At 38.7% G+C, this 23,714-nt stretch overlaps 1 protein-coding gene across 1 annotated transcript in view; it reads right to left on the minus strand.

Moving 5' to 3' along the window:
- DPP10 (dipeptidyl peptidase like 10) overlaps positions 1-23,714 on the minus strand; it is a 292,219-nt gene that overhangs the window by 41,507 nt on the left and 226,998 nt on the right. The window contains exons 8-10 of the mRNA XM_075757159.1: positions 12,243-12,363; positions 8,023-8,177; positions 5,093-5,190 (exon numbers count right to left, since the gene is read on the minus strand). Coding sequence (XP_075613274.1) covers positions 5,093-5,190; positions 8,023-8,177; positions 12,243-12,363 — 374 coding nt within the window. The remainder of the gene's footprint in view (positions 1-5,092; positions 5,191-8,022; positions 8,178-12,242; positions 12,364-23,714) is intronic.

Consider the following 23,714-nt stretch of genomic DNA (forward strand, 5'->3'; position numbering starts at 1 on the left):
CTTTGCCAAGCTGGAAGATCCAATTTTTTTTCTAATCTTTCTTTCTTATAGAATGTTTTCCTTTATTTTGATTATCTCAACTGATACACAATTCTAGGGAGGTCGTTTAACAGTTTGCTAATCCATTTATCATCGCTCAAGAATGTCCAGCACATCTTGTTTCACTTGTAAGTTTTGGGATGTCTGTGACTAGAAAAATATATGTGTGTATCTTGCTGGCTGCTATTGTAAGCACTTAGCAAAGTCAACAGAGACAATAAGCTGAACAAAGGAAAGGGATTTGCACTGCATTACACTGGAAGTGTGGTAACGATCATAATTAAATTTGAATACTAGCTACTTAGACTTGAAATAGATTAACATCACAGAAAAACAACCCACAGTATTAAACTTAAAAATAAGAAACTGTTCAAGAAAAAGACTCAAACTTTGCAGCTTCATATCATTCACTCTAATGAAGAAATCTGCCCTGACTTTAAGCCAATGATCTGATTATGAAAGAAATCTGCTCATAAGAATAGCTGGAAGACATTTAATATTTATGGCAATGGAAAAAAGAACCTTAGTTTTGTAGATGGTTTTAATAGATTTGGATTTGGCTGCTAAAGAAAGTCAATCTATGCTCTACCAGTTTGCTGGCAGGTTGTTATCTAAGAAGGTAAACAACAGAAACTTGCCCCATGCACAATGCTCTACAATATTTACTATATTCTTAAATTATTTATATTGTTGTGTATTGAAAAGCATGTAAGAATATACAGATACTAATAAGAAATGTCATTCTCAGAAACGCCCATGGAGAACACCACCAACTGAGACGTGACCTGCAAGGTAGCTAAGATAACTGGACATGACCACCTTGGTAGCCCACCGATGGACTCTCATCATCTCCCTTGAATCCCCAAAATTGGTGTGGATGATGCTCTGCCTTTACGGGTGATGGACAGAGCAAGCTCGCTCAGCCTGCTGGCCACACTCCTCCTAGAGCGGTCCAGGCTTGGTGACACTAAGCGTGCACTGCTGTCTCCCATTCAGCCCCAAGCACAAACCCCTCGGCAGGACGGCTGGGCAGGCAGCCGGGTCCCAGCCCCTGCTTGTCCACATGCAGAACTTGCATTTCTTCCCACAGAACAGGAAGGGAATAATCAAGAAATACCTTGGCATTGTGTGGGAAAGCTTCAACAAAGTCCGTGAAGATATTTTTAGGCTTTGGCTGAATAGATCATGGCCACTTGCTATAAGAGATGATACTGAATTAATCCTTTACATTAACCTTGTGAGATCGGTATTGTTATTGCCAAGTTACAGAAGAGGGGAGGGGCAGAAGTCTAAAAGAAGTGACTAGATGTAGCATAGCTAAGAAAAGCTGTAAGTAAACCCCAGTTTTCTTAATACCAAATTGCACACCCTTCCCCCCAGTCTTTCCCATTTCCAGTTGGAATCAAATAAGCTTTCTATTCCAAAGCAAGGCTGAGATAAACTGGCTGCCAGAAGTACAAACCCAACCTTTTCTAGATTCGAGAGGTGATTTCAAACTAGAAGTACAGAAATATCCAAATGATTTTGTTGATTTGGAAATGCATGGATAATGAAAACATTGATGAGGCTTGTAAGAGCATTATTTGAAATTATGCAAATTCAATTTCTTAAGTGTTTTCAGTTCCATTACAAAAAACTTAATTACAATCAATAAAAATTATTTAAATTTGTCATAGAAAGTCAGAAGGGTCTGACTGAACATTTCAGTCTCTTTAAAAGCAGGTATATGTGAAATGAGAATGTGCACAACTAACATTTTTTCAGGCATTTAAATGCTATTGGAAAAAAGTAAGAAAAAGGACTGATTTAATTTCTTATAGTGCATTTTAAGACTACCGAGTCAGCAGCGGCTGGGAACAGCACAGAGCTGAGGCAGTTTGCTCACTGTGGCTGCGAATGGGGAAAGCAAGGAGTGGGGGACCCCCACGCTGAGACTTGCGAGAGCTAATACACAGTTCTAGCAGAAAAATCTTTTCATCACATACAGAAGCACAGCTCTAGAAACTCAACTGCAACTTCTTTCATGTGCTATTTCACTTTTTCTCCATCTTAAATCTCAGTGATTTCCACTTTGGAAAAGCAATTAAATTTTTCTGCCTGACAGGTATAAATTCAAGCATGGGTTTTGCAAAATCAGCTTACATAATTTAATCATATCAATATCTTATATCTAAATATCACTGGTTACAAGGATTCTTCAGGCATCCTAAGTCACAGTGGTTTGAACTGACTGCTTACACACCGTATCGCTTGTCCAAGATCTGCAGTGGGAGGCGAGTATTACCTTTTCAACTGGAGCTTCGGGAGCTAGCAGTGTACGAATGCACATGTCTTTCATCTTACATATATATTGGCTTTCTAGGACTAATGAGAAAAAACCCCTGCAGTACAAAATCATATTTGCCACTGAAGAAAACATAATGTAATTGTACACGTGGAATAGAAACCCCACGGGGGAAACAGTAATTGCACAGAATACAGCCACATGTTTAAAGAAAGATTGTCAGCCTTTTTCTGGCATTAACAATGCACAGTAGATGGTAAATTTTTCCACAGAATAAAACTTTGAGGAGTAAATTTACAAATGTTATTGCTATCTTTATATCTGAATAACCTGAACAAAAGTTGGGAAGTATTACCTAGCACCTTTACAGAATCACTGCAAGCAGTAAATGAAGGCAGAACATTGAATTTACTCAACCTTACATCAAGTTCCCAGATGCCCTAAAAATCAGAAAACAGTTTTCGGTCTTTAGAGGTCCTGCACTGCACACAATTTGGGGAGAGTTGAGAATCTGAATCTTACTTTTTATGGTTATAAATAACAGAAACCTTGTTCCCTACCCTTTTATGTAGTTTCTCTGTATAGGAATGAATCTCTCCCGTAACAGCAGTTGGTTATGACTTGTACAATATGTATTTCCAAAATGTTTCTGCCCTGAAAGATCCATAAAACTATATAAAGCTCATTCTTCATACCTGTATACATATTGATACATGGATATATATGGATTGATGACCAGTGTGATGACTGACTGCTACTCAAATCCACAGTCAGAATACAAGATTTACAGTATACTTGGCTGACAACTATATATTTTTTTTCTGAATTTTATAGCATGGACATTATACCTTAATAACTAAAATTAAGATGACACTAACTTTTTTCCAGGTTTAAATAGTTTTACTCTGTCTTCTCATACAGCAGCAAAACAGATTTTTAAACATGAATATTATTTCAATTAAACAGCAACAATATCTTTATCAAGGACTCAAAAATCTGGCAAAGATGCCCCTTAAGGCTCACAAAAGAAATTCTGCAAATTGAGCTACTGCTAGCCTTCAGCTTCAAGATGTAAAAAAGGTTTTAAGATACCAATATTCATTCATTTGATTCTACTTTTATTTTCAATCTGCTGGTGAGGAAGAACATATCTGAAAAATCTAGAGTGAAACCGTAACATCTGAACAACATTTTCAAGATATTTTTTTTCTTGAGGATTTACACACTGCTTTCTCATTTCACTTCTTCGTGCCTTCTGACATTTAAGGGACAATTTTAATGCTGTTTAAGAGAATTAAGATGCTAATCTTGATAGCAAGGAATCTCTTTCAGATCTTACACTATCACTTAAATTAATGAAGGGTTAACAAGCAGCAGGAGATTTTATTATGTTTTTCAGTAGTAGCCCATCAACAGAAAGAAAATACTTCAAAAAGCACAACTCATTCAAAATCATTCCTTTCACTAACACAATCAGTAAGCATTCCAGCTGACATTAATAATTGCGAGGCATAATTCACTATTAAATTATTCCTGCACTAAGTTAGGGGACCTCAGTTTGTGCAGAAGAGAGCTATGCCAGCTAAAAATTGGTTGCAATGGCTGTGAATCAGTGCCCACTGTTAACATCCAGATTGTTTTGGGAACAGTTACCATTAAATCTTTTGGGTTTTGTAGGACCTGCAAAAACAACAACTATATACAGAGGTGGGGTTTTATTTAGCTAGAGGTAGCTTTATGGTTACAGATCCTTTTCAGGTATTTCTCCATCTGACAACGCCCTGAGTGAAGAGAAGATGTGGCGCTTCCCTGGCCCTTAGACTGCAGCCAGGTCTGGACTGTGGTAACTCTTTTATCGTTACTATTACCTACATTATATAATAATTTAGGGTTAGAAGATCATTAGCATGTGCACTGAAACCACAACGGGAATTTGATCAAGATGACTGCAGTTCTACAAACTGGAATACGCATAAGGGAAAAGATGAAAATTTTCTTGCCCTTAAACAAAAGTTTCGAGGCATCTCAAAGTGAGGACAGGTAATCGGGAGCTCAGCTTAAGGCAGCAACTTTAGGAGGAGAGTCACTGGTTGCAGCCAGACCTCATTTCTTCAGCCTCAAAGTCAAAGGGACTGTTAAATTAGCTCAGCGGTTCTGAAGCAGATTCTCCTGAAAAACCCAGAACAGCCCTTCTTAGTCTGTGTGATCTGGCGGCATCTCATCTCATCTCATCTCACCTTCTGTCACCTCACTGCATCTGTCAGCTCTGATGAGAAATGAAACTTTCCGTAATCTACTGGATTTGAAAAGTTCAGAACATTCCTCTCTCAATGAACACCTTGATTACACGTTCTGTGCATTTGTAAGACACTTCTACGTTCTGCAATCTCATTTCAGAAACTGAAAGCAACAAGTTGGCACACAGCAAGGAAAGGCTGGCAGCAAATGCCACAAGAACCTCAGAACCAGGGCAAACGTTCAGCCCCTTTGACCATATCTTAGGATTCTTAATTTCATATATTTCAAGTAAATTGGAGCTTCTCAGGACATCAGATGTGAGCAATTCCCAGATCACTGTGATTTTTAAGAGGAGCATCAATCCAATACAGCTGTATTTTATTTTATCATCATTATGTTCAGCCGTGGGGACGGAGATCAAGTGCATTCCAGTCAAAGATAAGTGTTGTGCTGATGTAAAAAGGCAACGATTAGCCTGAGAGACAGTCAGGTTAAACTAAACATGAGTTTCAAAACAAAGAAATTACATACCTTGATTTAAAGCTGTCAGGTGGCATCAGTTCCAGTGTATGTGCTGGTCCATACAGATCAACTACAAACAGCTTTATTGTTGGGTTTGTTTGACCTGCCTTTGAAGAAAAAGAAAATAGGAGCTTTAGAGGGACTGAATCAGTGATAGCTAAATGGAATAACTCATTAACATACTGCAGTATCTTTACAATTATGAGACATTATTAAAAATTAAAAATCTTAAATTTAAAACAATAATTTTCCAGCTATATGAATGACATAGTTAAAAATACGAAGTATTAATAGAGTAATCCTCTCACTGCTTCATCAGTGGCAGACCTTTGTGTGCAGAGCAAGCGACCAAGTGGTTTGGCCCAGTTCAGCAAAGTCAGATGCAAAACCATGGCCAGTTCCTAAGAGAACAACTCAACCCAGCCTCCAGCAAAGTCTTTTCCAGACACTATTGTTCCTTCTTCCAAAAAGCCGTCCTATATCTGGGATAACGTTCCTCCTCTTCCTCCTCTTTCTTTACCATTTTCCCTCTGTCTTCCTTCCCTGGCTTGCTGAGTTGGACATCTATTTTTGGCCCTGTTCAGGACCCAGCTGCTTTGGCAGGCAAGCTCTAAGGGAAACAAAATGCTTCTTATTGCTAAAGGGGAATAAAATGGCAGTTCGATATATATCTCCTGGGAAGACTCTGATAAATCCTGAGGATCTACAGAGAGGTGGCACTCATCGTTCTCCCAGTAACATGGCTCGTTACTAAGAGATGTTCCTGAGATGAAAAGAAAGGACTGGAGATAGGAAGCAAGGCTCTGCAGGGCTGCAAGGAGATGCTACTGGTCCCGCATCCCTCTCCTAGCCATATCATGTTCAAGCTTCTTTTTCCTGTAAGTCACAAGGGTCACACCCCACTACATAGCATCCTTGGGGTATGGGCGGTGAAAACTGTGGCTCTCAATGGGGTTGACTCCTGTTTAATATTGGATGCACAAGGTAAAACCACTGATGCTACAGATTTTATCATAATAAACTACAAAGTTGTATATCTGGCGCTTCACAGGGGTATTTAGAAATGCAAAATAGCTTGCTGAAATATACCTACAAATTCAATTTAGAAATTGGACTTATCTCAAAATATAAATAGTCTGAATGTGTATCCACTCATTTCTGAGCGATGCAGGGGACAAGAAAACGGTATTTGTGTATTTTTACTAGTGCTAAAAAAAATTTTTTAAATGGATTTAATTAGACTCCTAGAATTTATTTTTTTTTCATAAAAACTTTTGCATTTGCCTCAAAACAAATGTGATCTTTCAAAGGCATCCTTTGCATGAACACAGCTTACACAAATGCAAAACTGTGGAAGAAAACCACTGAAAGATGAAGTCTTTAGGACACAGCTGCAGCATCCTTATATCCTTTGAACCCTACATTGACTGCATAGTGGTATCTATGGATTCTCACTAGGAGGGCTGCCATGAGTAATTACTATCCAGCAGGACTATGAGCTGTAGAGAGACACTCTAAAGCACGCTGTCACAGCAGGCATGGCCAGATCCGTGCCAGTCCCTCAACGTGAAGCGCAGAAGCACAGCACTACCCCAGCTCTGCCATCACCAGCCCTGCTCCGGACACGGCAGAGGGGTCTGTGGGTTTCATGTTATTTTTTAATCATAGATATAATTTTCTCTGATGGTTTCATTCTATAACAAAGACCAAACCTTTTTCTTTTTTTCATCTCTGTTGCTATACCACAAGCTTCATTACCAATTAATGATGTTTAACGGGTAGCTAAATTGGCATTAAATGGAGACATTAAATAAAGATAATGTTTTTTCATTAATGAGATAACTGAAGTAGTATTGTGTATCACTTTTATGCTGAATTGCTAATGAAATGGAATTACTCATTTCTTGTTTACAAAGCTGACTTTAAAAAATACTTTTTTCTTTGCTCTGTCACTCAAAGCCTTTTGCCAATGCAAGCATGAAAACTACCTCTTAAAATACTGTTACTTCATTACATTAGAATATTATGTCATAGCACAAGTACATTATATTTATATCATGCACATTATTGTTTCATAGTACCTGATACAGCCTGTGTGCACCTATCAAGAATAAAGGGTCATCACCAAAAAAACAGTAGTAATATTTTCTAAAGCCCTCAATGAACTTCCCTTGAAACGTCAGAGGAGTACCACATACAAGGACCTACATCAGAAAGGAACTCAGACACTTTGAAATTGCATGCAAGGGATGGATAAACTGGTAAGTTGGAAGATAATACCAGTGCTGGAGCTCTGCACAAAAACGATGGCTAGGGAGGCACCTGATCAGGAAATCCCCAGAAAATGAGGAGCGATTTCAGACATTATCCATGTCTGGGCTGTTCTTTCACTTTACAACATGAATCTAAAATCCTTTCTGTAAGTCTTCCAAAACTCAGTCATAGCTCTTTTTTTTTTTTTTTTTTCCCCTCATTTTGACGCCCAGGAAAAGATTTTACTGTGGCTTATCTTATTCAGGGCCAGTCTGTAACATTTATTAATAAAACAGTATAATTTCCTGAGATCTATAAAACTGCAATGGAACATGCCCTGCACTCTGCACACAGCATGTATGATTCCAGTGCAGTTGTGACAGTATATTCTCTGCAGTCCTTCTAACACATTACCCTTCTCTTAGAATTGGTGGATTGCTTTTACCAAGCCATTTATCAATGATGAAATTACTACAAGTTAGTTTGTCTGCTGCTCCCTCACCCTATAGTTTCTTTGCAGCAAAAGGTGTTACAGTCTACTGAAAAAAATTGTGATTAATATTTCCTGAAAAGCAACATGAACCAAATCAGCCTCTGTTACCGTCTAGAAACACTCCTTCCGTATAGTTGAACACGATCACTGAACAAGGAAGAGGAGGTGGGGGCTGCACTCACACTCGTCTTACCTTAGGGTATGGATACTGCTTTCCTTTTGGATATAGACCTCCAGTAAATCGGGGAATAACCATGTTCGGTACCAGAGAGTCATTTATGGTCAGGAACGCCAGTCTTTCACCGTCTGGAGACCACCAGTGGGCAACATGAGAATGAAGAAGTTCCTCTGCAAAACCAGATTTCCTTAGGGTCCATAAAAATAACTATCACGTAGTTTCCAGCTCAGTCAGTTGGCACTGATTTGTTCCTTCTGTGCCTACTTGAAATGCATCTATTGTAATTTCAGTAATTTCACATTATCCTGGGCTGAATGTTTGGATAACAAGGCATATCGAAAGACCAAACTTTAACCATTTTCCTCAAATGAATACTTTCATTGATGTCAATAAATCACCTAAACGTGAAAGATGATTGTACCTACAATATGTTTAGATCTATTGCATTCCATTAGATGTGTTTAATTAATTTTTAAATGATTTGGAGCATTTTAATAGACAGGTTTTTTAGGATTGTCAATCTTTTCTTTTTCTTTTAACATAAAACTTTAGTATATCTCACTTCTCTGAGCGGTAGCACCTGGTAACATGCAGATCCTCCCACAGTCATATTTATGTAATCATTTTTTGCAATATTTTGACTTTCCTGTCTCAGTGTAATGGTCAGCTTTAATTCTTAGAAAGCTGAGGGGTTTTGCAATGTAACTTTTTGAAAATCCAAACAAAATGTTTTATTTTTATCCAAATTTTATTTGATTTGCAATTGAAAGTAATTCTCAAAAATGTCATGCAATGTTTTCTTGCATTTACTGTCATTGTATTTCACATTTCAAAAGAAACAAAATAGAAACAACCACAGAAGCAGCACCCAAACTCCTGGAATCCCAGTAAAGCAGCTCCTGACCAATTCCAAATTCACCCTGTACGGGTCTTCTTTCCTCCACTTGTAAAAAGACTTAGATTTTTTCATTGTATTTGATATGTTGACTTGTTTGGTGAGCATTTTGTATTTGAATTTGGCTGGAAAACTAATTGAGAACAGTATATTAGCGGGAACAAAGGCCTGGCTGCATACCTAATTTAAGAGCCTACCTACAAAACTACTCACATTGTCAATGGAGGCCCTCCGAGATGCTAATCAGATTCTGAAAGTTTTGAAGCAGTTTAATGGGTTGAATTATCTAAGGTTAGGTGCAATGAAGCTGGGACCTATATCCAAAGTCATATATTCTGGGTCATGCTTCTCGTCCTGGGTGGATAACTAAAACCTTTTACCCAGGAGAACAGTACAGAATGAACAGTGAATATCAGACAGTAAAAATCACAATTGTGTTTGGTTTAAAATGCATTCAGACAAGGTTATTCACACAACGAAAAGCTATTCCCAAATGCTTTGTAAGGTAAAATGCTAATAACAAACTCACGTAAATGATTAAAAAAACCACTAATGAGGTCAAAAGGAGGAATAGTTCTCAATTCAACTGAAAACCTCTTAACTTCATCTGGACAATATTCAGCCTTCTCAGCTTCTGATGCTACTAAAAGCAGAGGATTGCTCTAAGTTAAACAAGGGTTAATGGGAAAGATGCTGTATATTCGTTCATGCCAACAGACACGGACTGTGGTGCTCCAACGTGTACAGACAGAATTCCCTTTTACCCTGACTTTAGTGATGTATATTGTGAGGAAGAGCCCACTGTCTGTCTGCTTCCCTGGAAACCAAAAGAGTTCTCTGTAAGTCAGGAAATGCAACAGCTATTTGGGCCAGGGATTAAAAAACTTGGAAAAAAAATATAGGCAAAATCACTTAAGGAAGGCTTTAGGACACGCATCAGGAGGAAGGTTTTGGGATGCTTATCACCTCCCACACCATTTCAGAAGCTTTCTAGTCCCAGATTAGACACCTTTTGCTTTTTCTTCTCTAGACAAAGGTATGTGTATAGCTGTAGAGACAGGGAATAAGAACAAACTGGGGTGGTAACTGATGTGGAGGTATAAGATATTTGGATGAATATGCCTGGCTTCCTTTTCAAGAAAGGACAAGCAAGCTCGTGGCCTTTTTGAAATTCAGCCAGGTATGATACTTATGTATCCGTGTGTTCACTGGCAAAAATCACACACAGTATATATGAACATGTCTGTGTTTTGTTGTCAGATAAAGAAATTCTGTGAAGCTTTAAAGCCTTTCAGTCCTCAAATATTAATTGATAAATGTGTCTGTAGGAATGATGGGCACACGCAGAGAAGCAGGAGCATAACCTCAGACAAGCACCATTGCCGTTATTGTCCTAGCTGCTCCTGTCCTTTCCAAGTTACCCCATTTACTTTTTCTGTTCATCATTAAATATTTTCAGCTTAAAGGAACAGTCATTTGTTTTATCAACAGCTTTTGTCCCTTCCAGCCTGATTTATCCTATGATATCCTTATGATCCTTTGCAGACAAGGAAGTAATGTTCTTTAAAGAATCTCACATTACAGTTTGTTCTGCGGAGTAAAGCTCCGTGTATAATGATCCCTCATTATATGTTGTTCACTGCAGCTCCATGCTGCAGCCAGCTGCACCCCGATGAGAAGAGAAACACAGGCTGCCCTCTTCTGAACAGGTGTCTCAAAATGCTTGCAGAATTGGAGCCAGAATTGCCTTGTTGCAGCCATGACTGTGACTCTTACTAACTTAACTTGTTATACTATATCAACTTCAATGAGCTATATATGCTTAAATTCTTCAAATTAAGTCATGTTAGATTTGAAGAATAAGAAGTGCATATAAAACTATATTCCATTCCAAAGATATGGTTTGTTCTTAAGTTTTGAAACATGCTGCCACATTAAAACATTTCAAAACATTAATAGAAACCTTGGAAGTGGGTAATTATCAGACACAAGGATTTATATGGCTAAAGGATGCAAACTACCATTCTAATTTCAGAGTTTACTTGGGCAGAGATTTTATAAAATCCCAATGTGAGCTATCCGCTCATAACTACTGAAATGCCAAGAGGTATGGACAGACCATTTCTAAGGGCCACACTGAAGTGCCTTGCTTATGCAATAACACCATTCCTAAAAAGCACTCTGCCCTGCAAAACTCAACTTATGAGAAGTTATAGACTTCAGGTAACTGAGGATTTAACACTGAGCTATTTATCTCTGAAATTCATGACTCCCATAGAAAGAATAACTGAAATGTGTATTCATTTTAAGCTCTTGTACCAAGCTGGATAATCTGATCTCTTTTTTTTTATTTTTTTTATTTCTTATTATGTTAAAAGCATTTTGGGTACACAGAGAAACATTCTGTGGTACTGGGCAGAAGATAGCTTCAGAAGCCAGAAGATATCACAGACTGAGTTGTCCTCCAGTCCATTTTGGCACTGCTTTCCAGCAACAGCAAGTTTTCCAGGAGTCTAGCCTGGGTTGCCAGTAACAGCCACTTTTGAGGTAACAGTATGACACTTCTAGAGCTTGTCGAAACACTCAAATTGGATTCAAGCACGTACTTAAAGTCAAGCACAACGTCAGTGCCTGGCTTGAGGGTCTGGAGGCTCTCGTGAGTCATGCTAATGCACAGCACACCAACCGCCACTGAGGATGAAGAAGAGACACTGAGAAAAAAAAGTGAGACACCAGGCAGAATCATCTTTGATTGCTTTTGCTATGTATCCAGCAGTAAAAAAGAAAACATAGCCAAGTCTTCTTCTATGCCACGATTCTTCTGTGCCTTCTTCTATTAGGATGCTTTAACAGTAAATAGATCGGCAGTGTTGTTCACACAAACAACAAACAAGCAAAGTCCTTTCCCTCCTCACTTGTGCTGTAAACCCAGAACAGCTCCAAAGGGATGAATGGAGTTATTCTAGATAAGCAAAACACACAGGGTGCTTAGTTTTATTTGAGTAGCTCTATTTGAAATGGCAGGCCCACTGAAGGTGGTAGTAAAATTCCACACCAAGATTTCACTACTATAGCATTTTTTACATACTACCTCGTGTTTGTAATACATTTGATACCTTCTAGTTGAAAATAAATTCTTCTTAGAAAATAATATTATATGCAAAACAGCAGTCAATACAAAGTATAAATAGATGCAAAGGCAATCTTGCAAGAAAATGAAAAGGCAAAGAAGCAAAAACAACCTTAGATAGCATTTTCTGAAATGAATAGATATGTGCTGTTGGGTCTGGACAAGAACCTCTCATCTGCTTTAATAATCAGATATATTTGTCTGGCTTACCTTCATATAACCAGTCTGCAATTCCATTAAAAATAATTCCTTCTTTTCCCGAAGATGTCAGGCGCAATGAGCTACTCCTTACATCAGGCTGATAGTAGATGTTATTTTCAAAAATATAAATCTGGATGAGGTAAGATGATGGAGAGAAAAAAGAACATTTTGGTAGATATAAATGAATGTTCAGCAATGAATATATAATTTCCTCAGGCTCAGAACAGTATATAGAATAATTCAGCATGAGTTTTCACCAACATTGGCTTCATATTTCTTTTTATTATCAATTTGGACAAACTAAGCAAACTTTTAATACTTATGACAAGCCAAATTCTTCCTTTGAAATTGTCTTCCCAGTTGAAATGTTTCTATTAACTTTAAGAAATATTATTACAGTCCTGAGAATCATAGAGGAGACGAGTTTTATAGAAGTTGACCAGATAAAGAAATTTTCCATTAATTCCATTCTATCTAATAAAATCATCTGTTTTTCTAGCTGTGAAATTAGACACACTTCTGCAAGTACATATAGCACAGTACATACATCATAAATGTAAGTTACAGCTTTATATCATGGTGCGACGACAAACTGGAAAAGCGAAAATAAATAGCAGACTGCCGTTAACTTTTCTCAGCTTGCTGACACTATTTCTGACTCTGACACACAAACATTTTACCTCGTGTGCTATATAAATGCCCTTTATTTTCAAGTCTAGGCTCCTCCTCCTTTTCCTGCAAGTTACAGACTAGACAGACAGACCTTTCCTCCTTCACTGCCACTTCTCAGCCTTCTCCGCTTTTCTTTCCCTGCTCGCTTTGTTGCAAAGGATTTCAAGTTCACTCATTTTGTGAGAATGAGCTCCAGGCTCCAGGCCAAAAAGCAAAAAAAGGAAGATAAAGGCCAAAAAAAACCCCAAAACCCAACCCCCCCAAAAAAGAAAAGAATAACAAAAGACTTTGGAGGAGTATGGGGATGGCAAAAAGGGCAGGAGACAAATACAGTGATGACGAGCAAGGTTTATGACATGGAAATTCTTACGTACTCAGACATATGCCACAACAGGCTATACGTCAGCCAGGAGACCTTCAAGCACTTCACTGCAGTGCCATTTACGTACGTATTGTCCCAAACTTCTTCATTGGCCCTATCTTTCCCAGTCTGGGATAATAAGAAACAAACGTTTGAGATACTAACAAGCCAAAAACTATAGATGGGTATAAAAAGCAGAACCACAGCTACCAGCATTTCCTGTAATAATGCTCTTAATCCTTTTCGTCTGTACTCCTGCATACCTCATTTTCCTGACTTGTCAATGCCTGTGACTAGACTCTTATTTCAGCTATAATCATCTCAGAGTTGTAGCCTTTTTCTTTACTTTATTGTTAAATTACAATGGCCGCATATGTGCTTGCACAGCTTAACAATGCAATCAAACTAATATCAATATTATGCACCATCTCGATTCACACTAAGAAAACGCAGCTAACAGCAATAGAGAAGCAACACACAATAGAAATTTTTGTTACATGATTTCACCAGCGTACGTTGATATATGGAGTCTCAGGGACTGCTAACATGAAGTAAATATATTTCCACCAAGGACCATTGTAAAAGCCTAGTCATTTATTATTCTCTCGTATTTCTATTATAAATGACTTATGGGAAAATAGTAACCAGAGAACAAAGTATTATCACTATTACTGCTGTTCTCTTTGCTTCTAATTTACCATGATTTCCACTGAATTAAGCAATAAAGCTGGGTTTTTTTTCATACCATGAGCAATACAATGATTTTCACCATTACTGGGAATCAAAGGTGACTTGGAACAAAGTACTTTATGGTCAGAAATTAGAAACTCAGCAGTGAGTTCAAAACTGAAGTCAAAATAGTTGATTGAGTATGAATAATCCAAAACTTCCTGACCAGTAATTACATTCATAATTTTATAAATAATATTTGGTACAGTTGAGAATTTGTGGGAAGCTGATGTATGACCCAGCATTAACACCAACAGAAAACCAGAATTAGAGAAAGCTGGACATACAAGCTTTTGAAATAATATCGATAAACACTTCTTGTCAATGTACATTTCCACAGTAAAAATGTACCTTTTTTCCTAAGGTAAAAGAAACAAATACGAGTACTAACAAGGCACAGCTAATTGCTTAACCAAGAAAAGTACAGTAATTCAGCCAGTACTTGCTATTTAAGTAAACTAAAAATATTCTTATCAGACTAAATTACAGATAGCAGTAGTGGGAAACACTCTATTGACTAGTGCTTAGAAAGGAGCCATTCCTTACAGCTGACAATCTCTTCTTATATAAACAACTGTTTTCAGGAGATTATAGAAAAAGCCCACTTGATCAAATGATTCTATGTTATTTAAGCTTCTTTAATTAAATAAGCTCAATCTAATTCATTTTTAAAGATTAGAAGTATCATTTTTGCTTCTCTCTCCCCACCTTTTCAGGCTATTTCTATTTTTAATGGTGAAGATACCCGTAGTGTCTAGTCTCTACAAAGAAAAATTTTCATTTAAAGCCATCATTGCCAGTCAAAGTACAGGATTAAGAACTACTTGTTTTATGACTGAACCATGAAAAGGTCTTTAATCCTGTTATTACTAGTTAGCAGGCATTGCTAATTCCATTTGACACATTTCAGATAAGTAAATATCTCAGAAGCAATACTCACTGTTGTGCCACTGATTGTCGGCTTCCTCAGCTTTATTCCCCATTCATTTCCCAAAGCAGCTTTGTCTCCCTCCTCAACCAGTTCTCAGCCACCCAATCCTCTTAGTCTACTCTCTCATCCAAAGTCTCCCTTCTCTCCTCATCACTTGTGGCACATGTTCTTTCAACTTTGAAAGCTAGCCCAAAGAACAATTTTTGTCTTGAACACATGGATTGGAACATTTTAAAGTTCTTGAAAAACTTAAAAGCCACACAGCACCTCTCTCCCTAGCAAGTCTTGAGCTCATGGCTTGCCTGAATTTAACATTAAAAATGATGTTCCTTTGCAAAACATTTATGAAATACAACCGTTCATGTTCCTCTGCATCACTAAACAATATGGAAATACACATTGATGATTTAGGGTTGGCAAACTAGCAAGTATTGCTCTGCACTGCCTGCAGCATTTCAAAAGATCAATATCCCCATGCTTGAGGCTGTAAAAAACATCTTAGAAAGATTCACCATTATGGTTAGTCATTTAATCTCATCTATAATTTTGAATATTTTTTATATTTCAGGAGGTGCCATTTTCCACATAAAGCCCACAAACTGCTGTTTGTACCGACAGGAATGGCTTCGTGCACATTTCCTACAGTGACGCTGCCTAACCCCTGCAGTCAGGACCACATTCCCCTTCACTCCTGACCATGCCAAAGTGCTCATCTGTAATTAATTCCTTCACCTCTTGGCAATAAGGACTTGAAGGTAAAATGTTGATTTCTTCAGCAAAACAGTCAGCAGAGTTGTAATAGGAGTGGCAACATTGTTGTGAAGGCTACTAGTCACAGACAGAGAGGCTCTCTGCTTTGCTTTCTGTAAATCCGAGATATGGATTCAATTAAGCACAAGTACTTTGTGTAGCCACGAAAACCAATCTCTGATCTTACATTACAGCCAGAGCAATGCAGCCAAGAAATTTCTAAAAGGCATACTCATTGTGAATTCTTGTTCCCAGTATAATATTTATATGATAGAATTGTACCTCACATGTAACCCTAAAACCACTAAAATTGTAACAGAATCATAGATGTATAGAATGGTTTGGGTTGGAAGGGACCTTTACAGGTCAGCTAGTTCCAACCCCCCCCCGCCATGGGCAGAGACAGCCTCACTAGCCCACATTGCCCAAAGCCCCAACCTGGCCTTGAACACTTGCAGGGATGGAGCCTCCACAACTTCTCTGGGCAACGTCTTCCAGTGTCTCACCACCCTCATAGAGAAGAATTTCTTCCTAATATCTAATCTATATCTACCTTCTTTCAGTTTAAGACCATTACCCCTTGTCCTATCACTCCATGCCCTTGTAAACAGTCCCTCTCCAGGTTTCCTCTAGGCCCCTTTAGGTACCGGAAAGGCTGCTATAAGGTCTCCCTGGAGACTTCTCCAGGCTGAACAACGCCAACTCTCTCAGCCTGTCTCCATAGGAGAGGTGCTCCAGCCCTTTGATCATCTTCGTGGCCTCCTCTAGACTCGCTCCAACAGCTCCATGTCCTTCTTGTACTGGGGACTCCAGAGCTGGACGCAGTACTCCAGGTGGGGTCTCACGAGAGTGGAGTAGAGGGGCAGAATCACCTCCCTCGACTTGCTGGTCACACTTCTTTTTATGTAGCCCAGGACACGGTTGGCTTTCTGGGCTGCAAGATCACCACTTGAAATTAATTTTGTTCACAACATTGTGAATAGTTCTTGCTTGCTTTTGTCTAGTGTTTGCACATACAGCACTGACCAGCAGCGAAGCGTCTTGGCTTTGTGTCCCTCTGGAATAGCCATGACTAGAGCAACCATGTATGCAACAACTGTGGTTTTACCAGAGAGCAGAGAAGTGGGCTTTTTTCGACCCATTTAGTCCTTGGGTGCTAAGTCCTGCTGTGGCCACACCACCACTCCATGCTCCAACTGCTGCAAGAGATGCTGTCAAATGTGAAGTGACTTTAGGAGTAAAATGGACACTGGTTTCATGTGGATTATCATGAGTACACCAACTAAGAACGGAAAATATTCCTTAGCTGAAACATGAAAAAAATCCTACATTAGAAAGCAGAAGAAGTCTTTAAATATCATGGTAAAGCTCTCCCCTTGCCACAAATCACCTAAATTCCTTTTTATGGTTCATATGTTTTTAGGTTTCTTGTTCAATTTAAACACTGCCACCAAGGCTTTCTGGTGAAAACAATATGTGTATAAAATGCCTTATGGCTCTACTTTATGTTGCATTAAAATATATTTCCAAGCTTTTATTTCAAAACCACAAAGACTAGACAGAAATTTTTATTTTTTAGGTGCTGGCTGCTGCTTAGTTGCAGTACAGAAATACATAGAAGCTGAAATTATTAGGCAGAGTTCAACTTTTAATATTAAGTGAAAGAGAGAGCAAGTGGCTGGGAGAGAACTCAGACTACTTTTCCTACAACAGAGACTTAAATTCTCCAATACTATAAGGCAGATAGCAAATCACAACACTAGGATAAGAATTATTGATCAAACAAACAAACAAAAAATTCTTGGAGTGGAATCTTGCAAATACATGTGCCTAAAATCCTGACTCCAGTAAGTAAAATTAAACATGTGCCCAAAGGTTTCCAGGGTGGGGACTTCCACATACTTCATCACTTTGTATATTGTGTTTTGGGCAATGGCACATAAACCAGAAAATTTCCCTTGTAAGTCTATCTCCAGTCAGGTATTTGGGAGGAAGTAAAAGGGCTTTTCTTATTATACACTTGGGTCTAATGACTACATCATGAGTACTAAAATGTTGACTGTAGCTACTGAATCTTCCAAAACTGCTAAAAGAGGAGTTGCTAACTGCGTATCAGACAGGTATTCTCATGAATACATCAATGGCTTTGTGCCCAAAATGCTTTCACAGATTTCAGGCACGGCGATAAGAAAATAAATTGAAAAAGGCACAAAGTGGAACCAGGCTATGCTATCTTATATGAAAATTATTGTTATATTTTTTTAACCTCTTCTTTTCACCATCTGTTTACCAAGTATTTTTAAAGTACTTGAAATTAGTTTTTAGCTAAGACCCTTAGCTAATAATGGTGTAAATGGGGATGACTATAAAAAGCTATGGCCTTCAAAACAAAATTATTTGACTTTTTGTTTTCTTAGAGATTTTGCACAGCTAATTACGTCAAGTCTTAGAGCAAATGAAGAAAAAAATAAAGCATTTAATTATTTTAAGTATTTTCCAATTAATGAAAAACATCTGCAAGAGTGTTTTGCTTTAGTGAAAGATTAATTCTCAATAATGATCACATTTATTTCAACTGGCTGTGAAGAATTTGAGGCTCTGCTTGCTCTAATGTTCTACCTACAGCACTAATCCTTCCCCTTCTTCCACATGTCAGCCTCTAATCTATTTTTTCATAAACCTTCTCCTAAATTAATTTCTTCCAAAACACTTATGTATTGTTTGCAACATGTTTCACAATTACATGATTTTATTTCAGGCTGAGGTCTTAAGCAGAGCACCCAGTCCGAACAGTTAGTTCCAGATGGCACACAGCTGTGAAAACAGAGACCTCTAATCCCGCAGCCGAACAGCAAACCCAGTGCCAATAGCTGGAGAGGCCCCCCCCGTGTGTCTTTAATCATTTCAAACACCACAGGCAGAGAAAAGCCGCTAAATTACAGAAAAATACTCCACTTTTTCACTTTAGGTGCTCCAGTGAAGCCTTCTGCATGGGTATATCCACACTCAATCACTCCTCTGATTGCAGGGTAGCGTATCGTCAACAGTTCAAGCTTCTTACCCACCAGTTGGGCGGCAGCAGCAGCAGCAGTTTGCCTGGAGCTGCGTGGAAGTCACCGTGCGATCACTTAGGCTGCACACAGCAGTGAGGGTGTGTGACGCAGGGCTCGGAGCGTTCTACCAAAGCAGGGGCAGCTTCTCTACCAGAGGCTGCCAGCAACCGGTTAGCCCTGGCACTTCAGAGTCACTATGAGATATTTGCACGTGTCCTAGAAATTCATCCAGACACCAAAGTTCAGACTTGTACTTCTATCCAAAAGCCCAGTTTTCTTCAGGTGGAAGAGAAACAGAGATGCAGCCCTTGCTGACAAAACCTGTCTTATTCCCTGGAACCAGTCATTAGTCTCACTTGCAGAGAAAAGCTACAAAACTGAGGGGCAGATTTCTCTCAAATGTTACGTTAAGGAGGTAGACAACAATCTAGCATCAGTCCTTTCTCTAATCTACGCATGGATAAACTTATTTTTATATTAATATATTAAGGTAGGTTACCATGCAACAAGTTCTTAAAACAGATTATAGAAACACTAACTGTGTAAGTATAATGTATTGCTGGTCCCAAATATGAGAGGGATCTTGGGTCTAGAAGCAACATTACTTACTCATGTCATGCTTCACCCAAGCTGAAGGTATGTATCCCCACTCTATACCACAACCAGGTACTTGTTGGCCTGTGTCACGCTTCTTAGTGTAGTGTGGCCACAGCGTAAAAGCCATGAGAAGGTACACTTGTCCTACAAGGCACACGTTTGCAGATTCCTAGTCTAATATTTCCGTATTACCTGTTGTGAAATGATAGCAGAAGTCACGAACAACTAACACATAAACCAGAAGAAAATTAGTTAGCGCAGCCTTTAAAATTGTCTTGATATTTATCATAGGGAAAACTTGGACACCTATCCCATAATGGTTTATTTGTCAGGAACTTATTTTCCTGACTCAATGAGTGAATCTTTCTAATTAATCCTCCAGAGTTTGAGCACGGCAGATTTGTTTGACCTCCTGATTGATACCATCAGCAAAAATACATTTTGCCATCAATAACAACAGAAATATGTAATGCAAACTGCAAGTGTCAGCGGGGTTTGCGGTCACTGTTTACTCTTACGTAAGTTTTAACAGCTCCTGAAATTAACTTTGCAAGATAAAAAGATAATACCCAGAATCCAGCACCTTGTCTTCAAGGAAAGAAAAGGTGCAATGTGACTAATGGCATGGTTTGTCATTACATGGGTTCATCAGGACAAACAGTTCAAGGAAGTTGCCAACCAAACTCTAAAGCTACTGAGCACATACAGCTGGAAAGGAAACAAAAAAAGGCATCTGTATCAATACACCTTTGGTTAAAAAGATACCTGTACAAGTACTGGTCTCTTCCTGTGAGTGTCCTACCTGTGAACCGAGGAAATCATCGGATTCTTCCACAGAGTCTCTGACCAACAAACGCATAAATAACTTTACCAACTTGGAACAACTTTGGCACTCCCGCAATACCCCAGAGAACATGACAGTTTTCCTTACCATTCACATAGGGAATATGAGCTACAACAAGACTAAGGAATTTCTGATTATGCCCAGAAGCAGACCTTCAGACATTCAGGAAATGCTGCTGCAGAACTCCGGCAGTTGCTAATGACAGTGCTAAAGACATCAACCAAAGCATCTTCAGGCAGCCCATCTCTGGCTATATTCCTGTGTGACCTTGGCAAGGACACACAGTTCACTCTTTGGACTAGCACAGGTGTTTTCAGAGCCCAATGTTCTATGTAACAGATCACCCAACTGCACTTTTTGCTCTATACAGAGGGGTAAGTATTTTTATTGACACAGGAGCAAGACTCATCCTGTGCACCCACGCAGATAGTCTGGCTAACCAGCTGACTCGACCATCATCATGGCTGATAGCAACGTCTCAGCATAGGATCTATCAGACTTCTTCATTTCCTAAGCGTACAGCAAAATTCCATTTCTTCTTCTTGTGAGACTGCCAGCTAATTAGTTGGATAATTAATTCTTCAAAAGCTTCAAGATGTTTTTCCATCTGGGCTCGCCTCTTACCATTTGTTCCGTCTCCTGTCTCACCATACATTAACCAGGGCCAACTCCAACTGCCCTTAGTTAGATCAGTCACTAAAATTTCCAGATGAAATATGTTTTCTTCCTAACAACTGTTAACATAAACAGTATCAGCTATTCATTAGACAGAAGAAAGTTAAATAGAGAATACTTTCTTAGTTGCTCAGCAAATTTTGTACTTTGCTCTTCAGAGATCAAACCATGTCTTCTCCAGTTTCAGGTACAATACTAAGTTGACACAGCACTATTTTGCAGTTTGACCTCATACTGGGAAGAGAAAGAAGATCCCATGACACACAGCAGCTGTATTTCTCCTAGTCCTGAGTTCACGTTGGAGCATGTGGTGGAACATAACACACAGCAATAGGGGAACCATAGAAAAGAATCATAGAATCATAGAATCACATTGGTTGGAAAAGAGCTTTAAGATCAAGTCCAACCGTTAACCTAACACTGCCAAGTCCACTGCTAAAACATGCTCTTAAGAATGAGAATAACTTGATATGCTACCTAGACCACAGCTAAAGGAGTGCAGTTTCAACAGCTTTCATATAGCCAGTTTAACCAGCAGTTCACTAGCAGTTAAACCCCAGAGTCAAAGATAGTGGCACAGAGCCCTCACACATAAATGTTATGTGGAAAAATTAGCTTGAAGCTAGATTGATCCAAACTTGCTTGGCGGTGTTTATACCGTATGATAATATGTATGCATACATACATATTATATATATCCAAAGAGTCAATGTTCTTTGTTTCTTGAACAACATGCTGCTCCATATGCAAAGTTCAGCACAAAGTTGTTTCTTAAATTAAATAATTCATTTTAAAATAGTTTTAGAGTGATTTTTAGGAAAAAAAAGTGGTTTCAATTCCTTCTGCTGTTTTCACCACAATTATGGAAAATGCAGGTATCTATGCCTTCCTTTGATTTGTAAATAATATTGGAACTAACAGGAAGAAATTAAAATCAAACCCCCTGCATCTACATGGAAACCATTTGGTTGTGGTTTTTCAACACTTGCTGTCAAGATAACAAGTTTGGTTTTCATTTAAGTTTTAACATATTTGTTACCACTTTCTGGTTCACATATCTGAAAAATTATACAAACAGCTCCACCTCAGAAACTTACAATTAGTTTTCACCAATTTCAAACCCACTGCAAATCAGCCACAGTATTTGTCAATGCATTACCATCACAAATAAATACCTGGCTTGGCATCTTCTCTATCACTGTTTAGCATCCTCCAAAGCTCTGCTAGACACATTTTTTCTAATAGAGCCACTGATTACGTTATTCATAGTCACACTGTAATGACTGTTCTCAAGTCCAAACTGAGCAAACATTTTCTCGTCATCTATTTCATTTACTATACCCCTGGGACTTAAGGACTTAAATTGGGATTGCCAGACCATTATTATACCCACTGCTACAGAAGATGAGTACCCCATTCTGCCCTTTTCCCTTGCCAAAATCTCATTTAGTTGAAGCAGCTTCCCACTGAAGAACAAGGTGTACTTAAGATTACGTGTTTTGTGTGTCAATGCAACAACAGTATAACTGCTATTTTCTTTTTTCCTCTCACAGAAAAAAAAAAAAAAGAAATGCTCATTTTGGGAAGAAAACACTTTCTAACACCTTCCAGAAGAACCAGACATACAGCCTTATATGGGAATCATTGTTCCTATATAAGTTCCATGATGGCATTCCAAACCTCCTGGTCCATATCGAAGTTCCTCTATGGCCAAAAGCAAGAGGGCACGTGCTGCAGCGAGGCACAGAAATCCTTCAGGTCTCTGGTTACAGGAAAGAGGTGGCTTTTCCTGTGTTCTCTGATGAATGGTGGTGTGATGCCATTTAGCTTGATTCTACCTACAGCTTGAGACTCAACATCGATCTTCAACGTAATTCTACTGAATAAAGCATTGGCACAGGGGTCACTCAAACTGCTCCTGGGCTGTATGCATGGTAAGGATGATGGGTACACCACCAGTCTTCCTGTGACGATGCTCTATACATGGGTGCTTCCAAGTTAGGTGCCAATTTACTGTTCCATACATGTGAAAGTGAGATCCGTTGTATATAAAATCATATGGACAGACCAGATTTCCAGGGGGTACTTTGCACGCATTGGAAAAGTAACAAGATGAAGGGTCATTATCTACCAGCTTTGCGTATGGTAATAAGCTGTGGAAGAAGCTCCACAGTAACGAACTGGGACACTCATGCTTTGAGAGGCAAAGAAAATGCAAGGTGGTAAACTATTACTCAAAATAGTTATAATGCATTTCACCGGTGCAACTGCTTAGTCTGCTGATGTCTTTCCTACAGGTCCTGCAGTGATCGCCAGAACCAAAGAGAATTACTGTGTTTTGGATAACATAAAACACAGGAAAGTGGCGTGTAAAGGGTTTATAAGTGTGAATTTTGGATGGTTAGAGTATTCATTAGTGACTTTGTCAGTTACAATTACACAGACTTTTTCCAAAATCCTTTTTTTCTTCCATATCTTATGAATTTTCTATCCAGATCACATACGTTACAGGACGACAATTTCAAATTGTACGGAATTTTATTGCAAAGCAGCTTCATGTTATATCCTTTTCCCCTATATTATATCTATAGTCTGTTTAGGTTGTGAGCTCCCGTGGACAGAGATTGCAAGCTAAAATGTCCAATACAGTTTGCAATACACCTGTTTTGCAAGTCTCCAGTAGCGCAGAATGGCTCTGATCATCTCTCTGCAGATTTTTTTCTTTTGCAGGTCAATCTCTACCGGTATAAAATTTTCAGAGGTGTTCAGCTCTGACTTACTCCAGCTCTTACCCCATAGTTCCATGTGCACCACAGACCACTAAATTATGCAGATATTGGGCACAGCAGGTACCATCAGCTACCTAAGC

This window comes from Balearica regulorum, chromosome 6 (assembly GCF_011004875.1).
Source record: "Balearica regulorum gibbericeps isolate bBalReg1 chromosome 6, bBalReg1.pri, whole genome shotgun sequence".
Taxonomy (NCBI): domain Eukaryota; kingdom Metazoa; phylum Chordata; class Aves; order Gruiformes; family Gruidae; genus Balearica; species Balearica regulorum.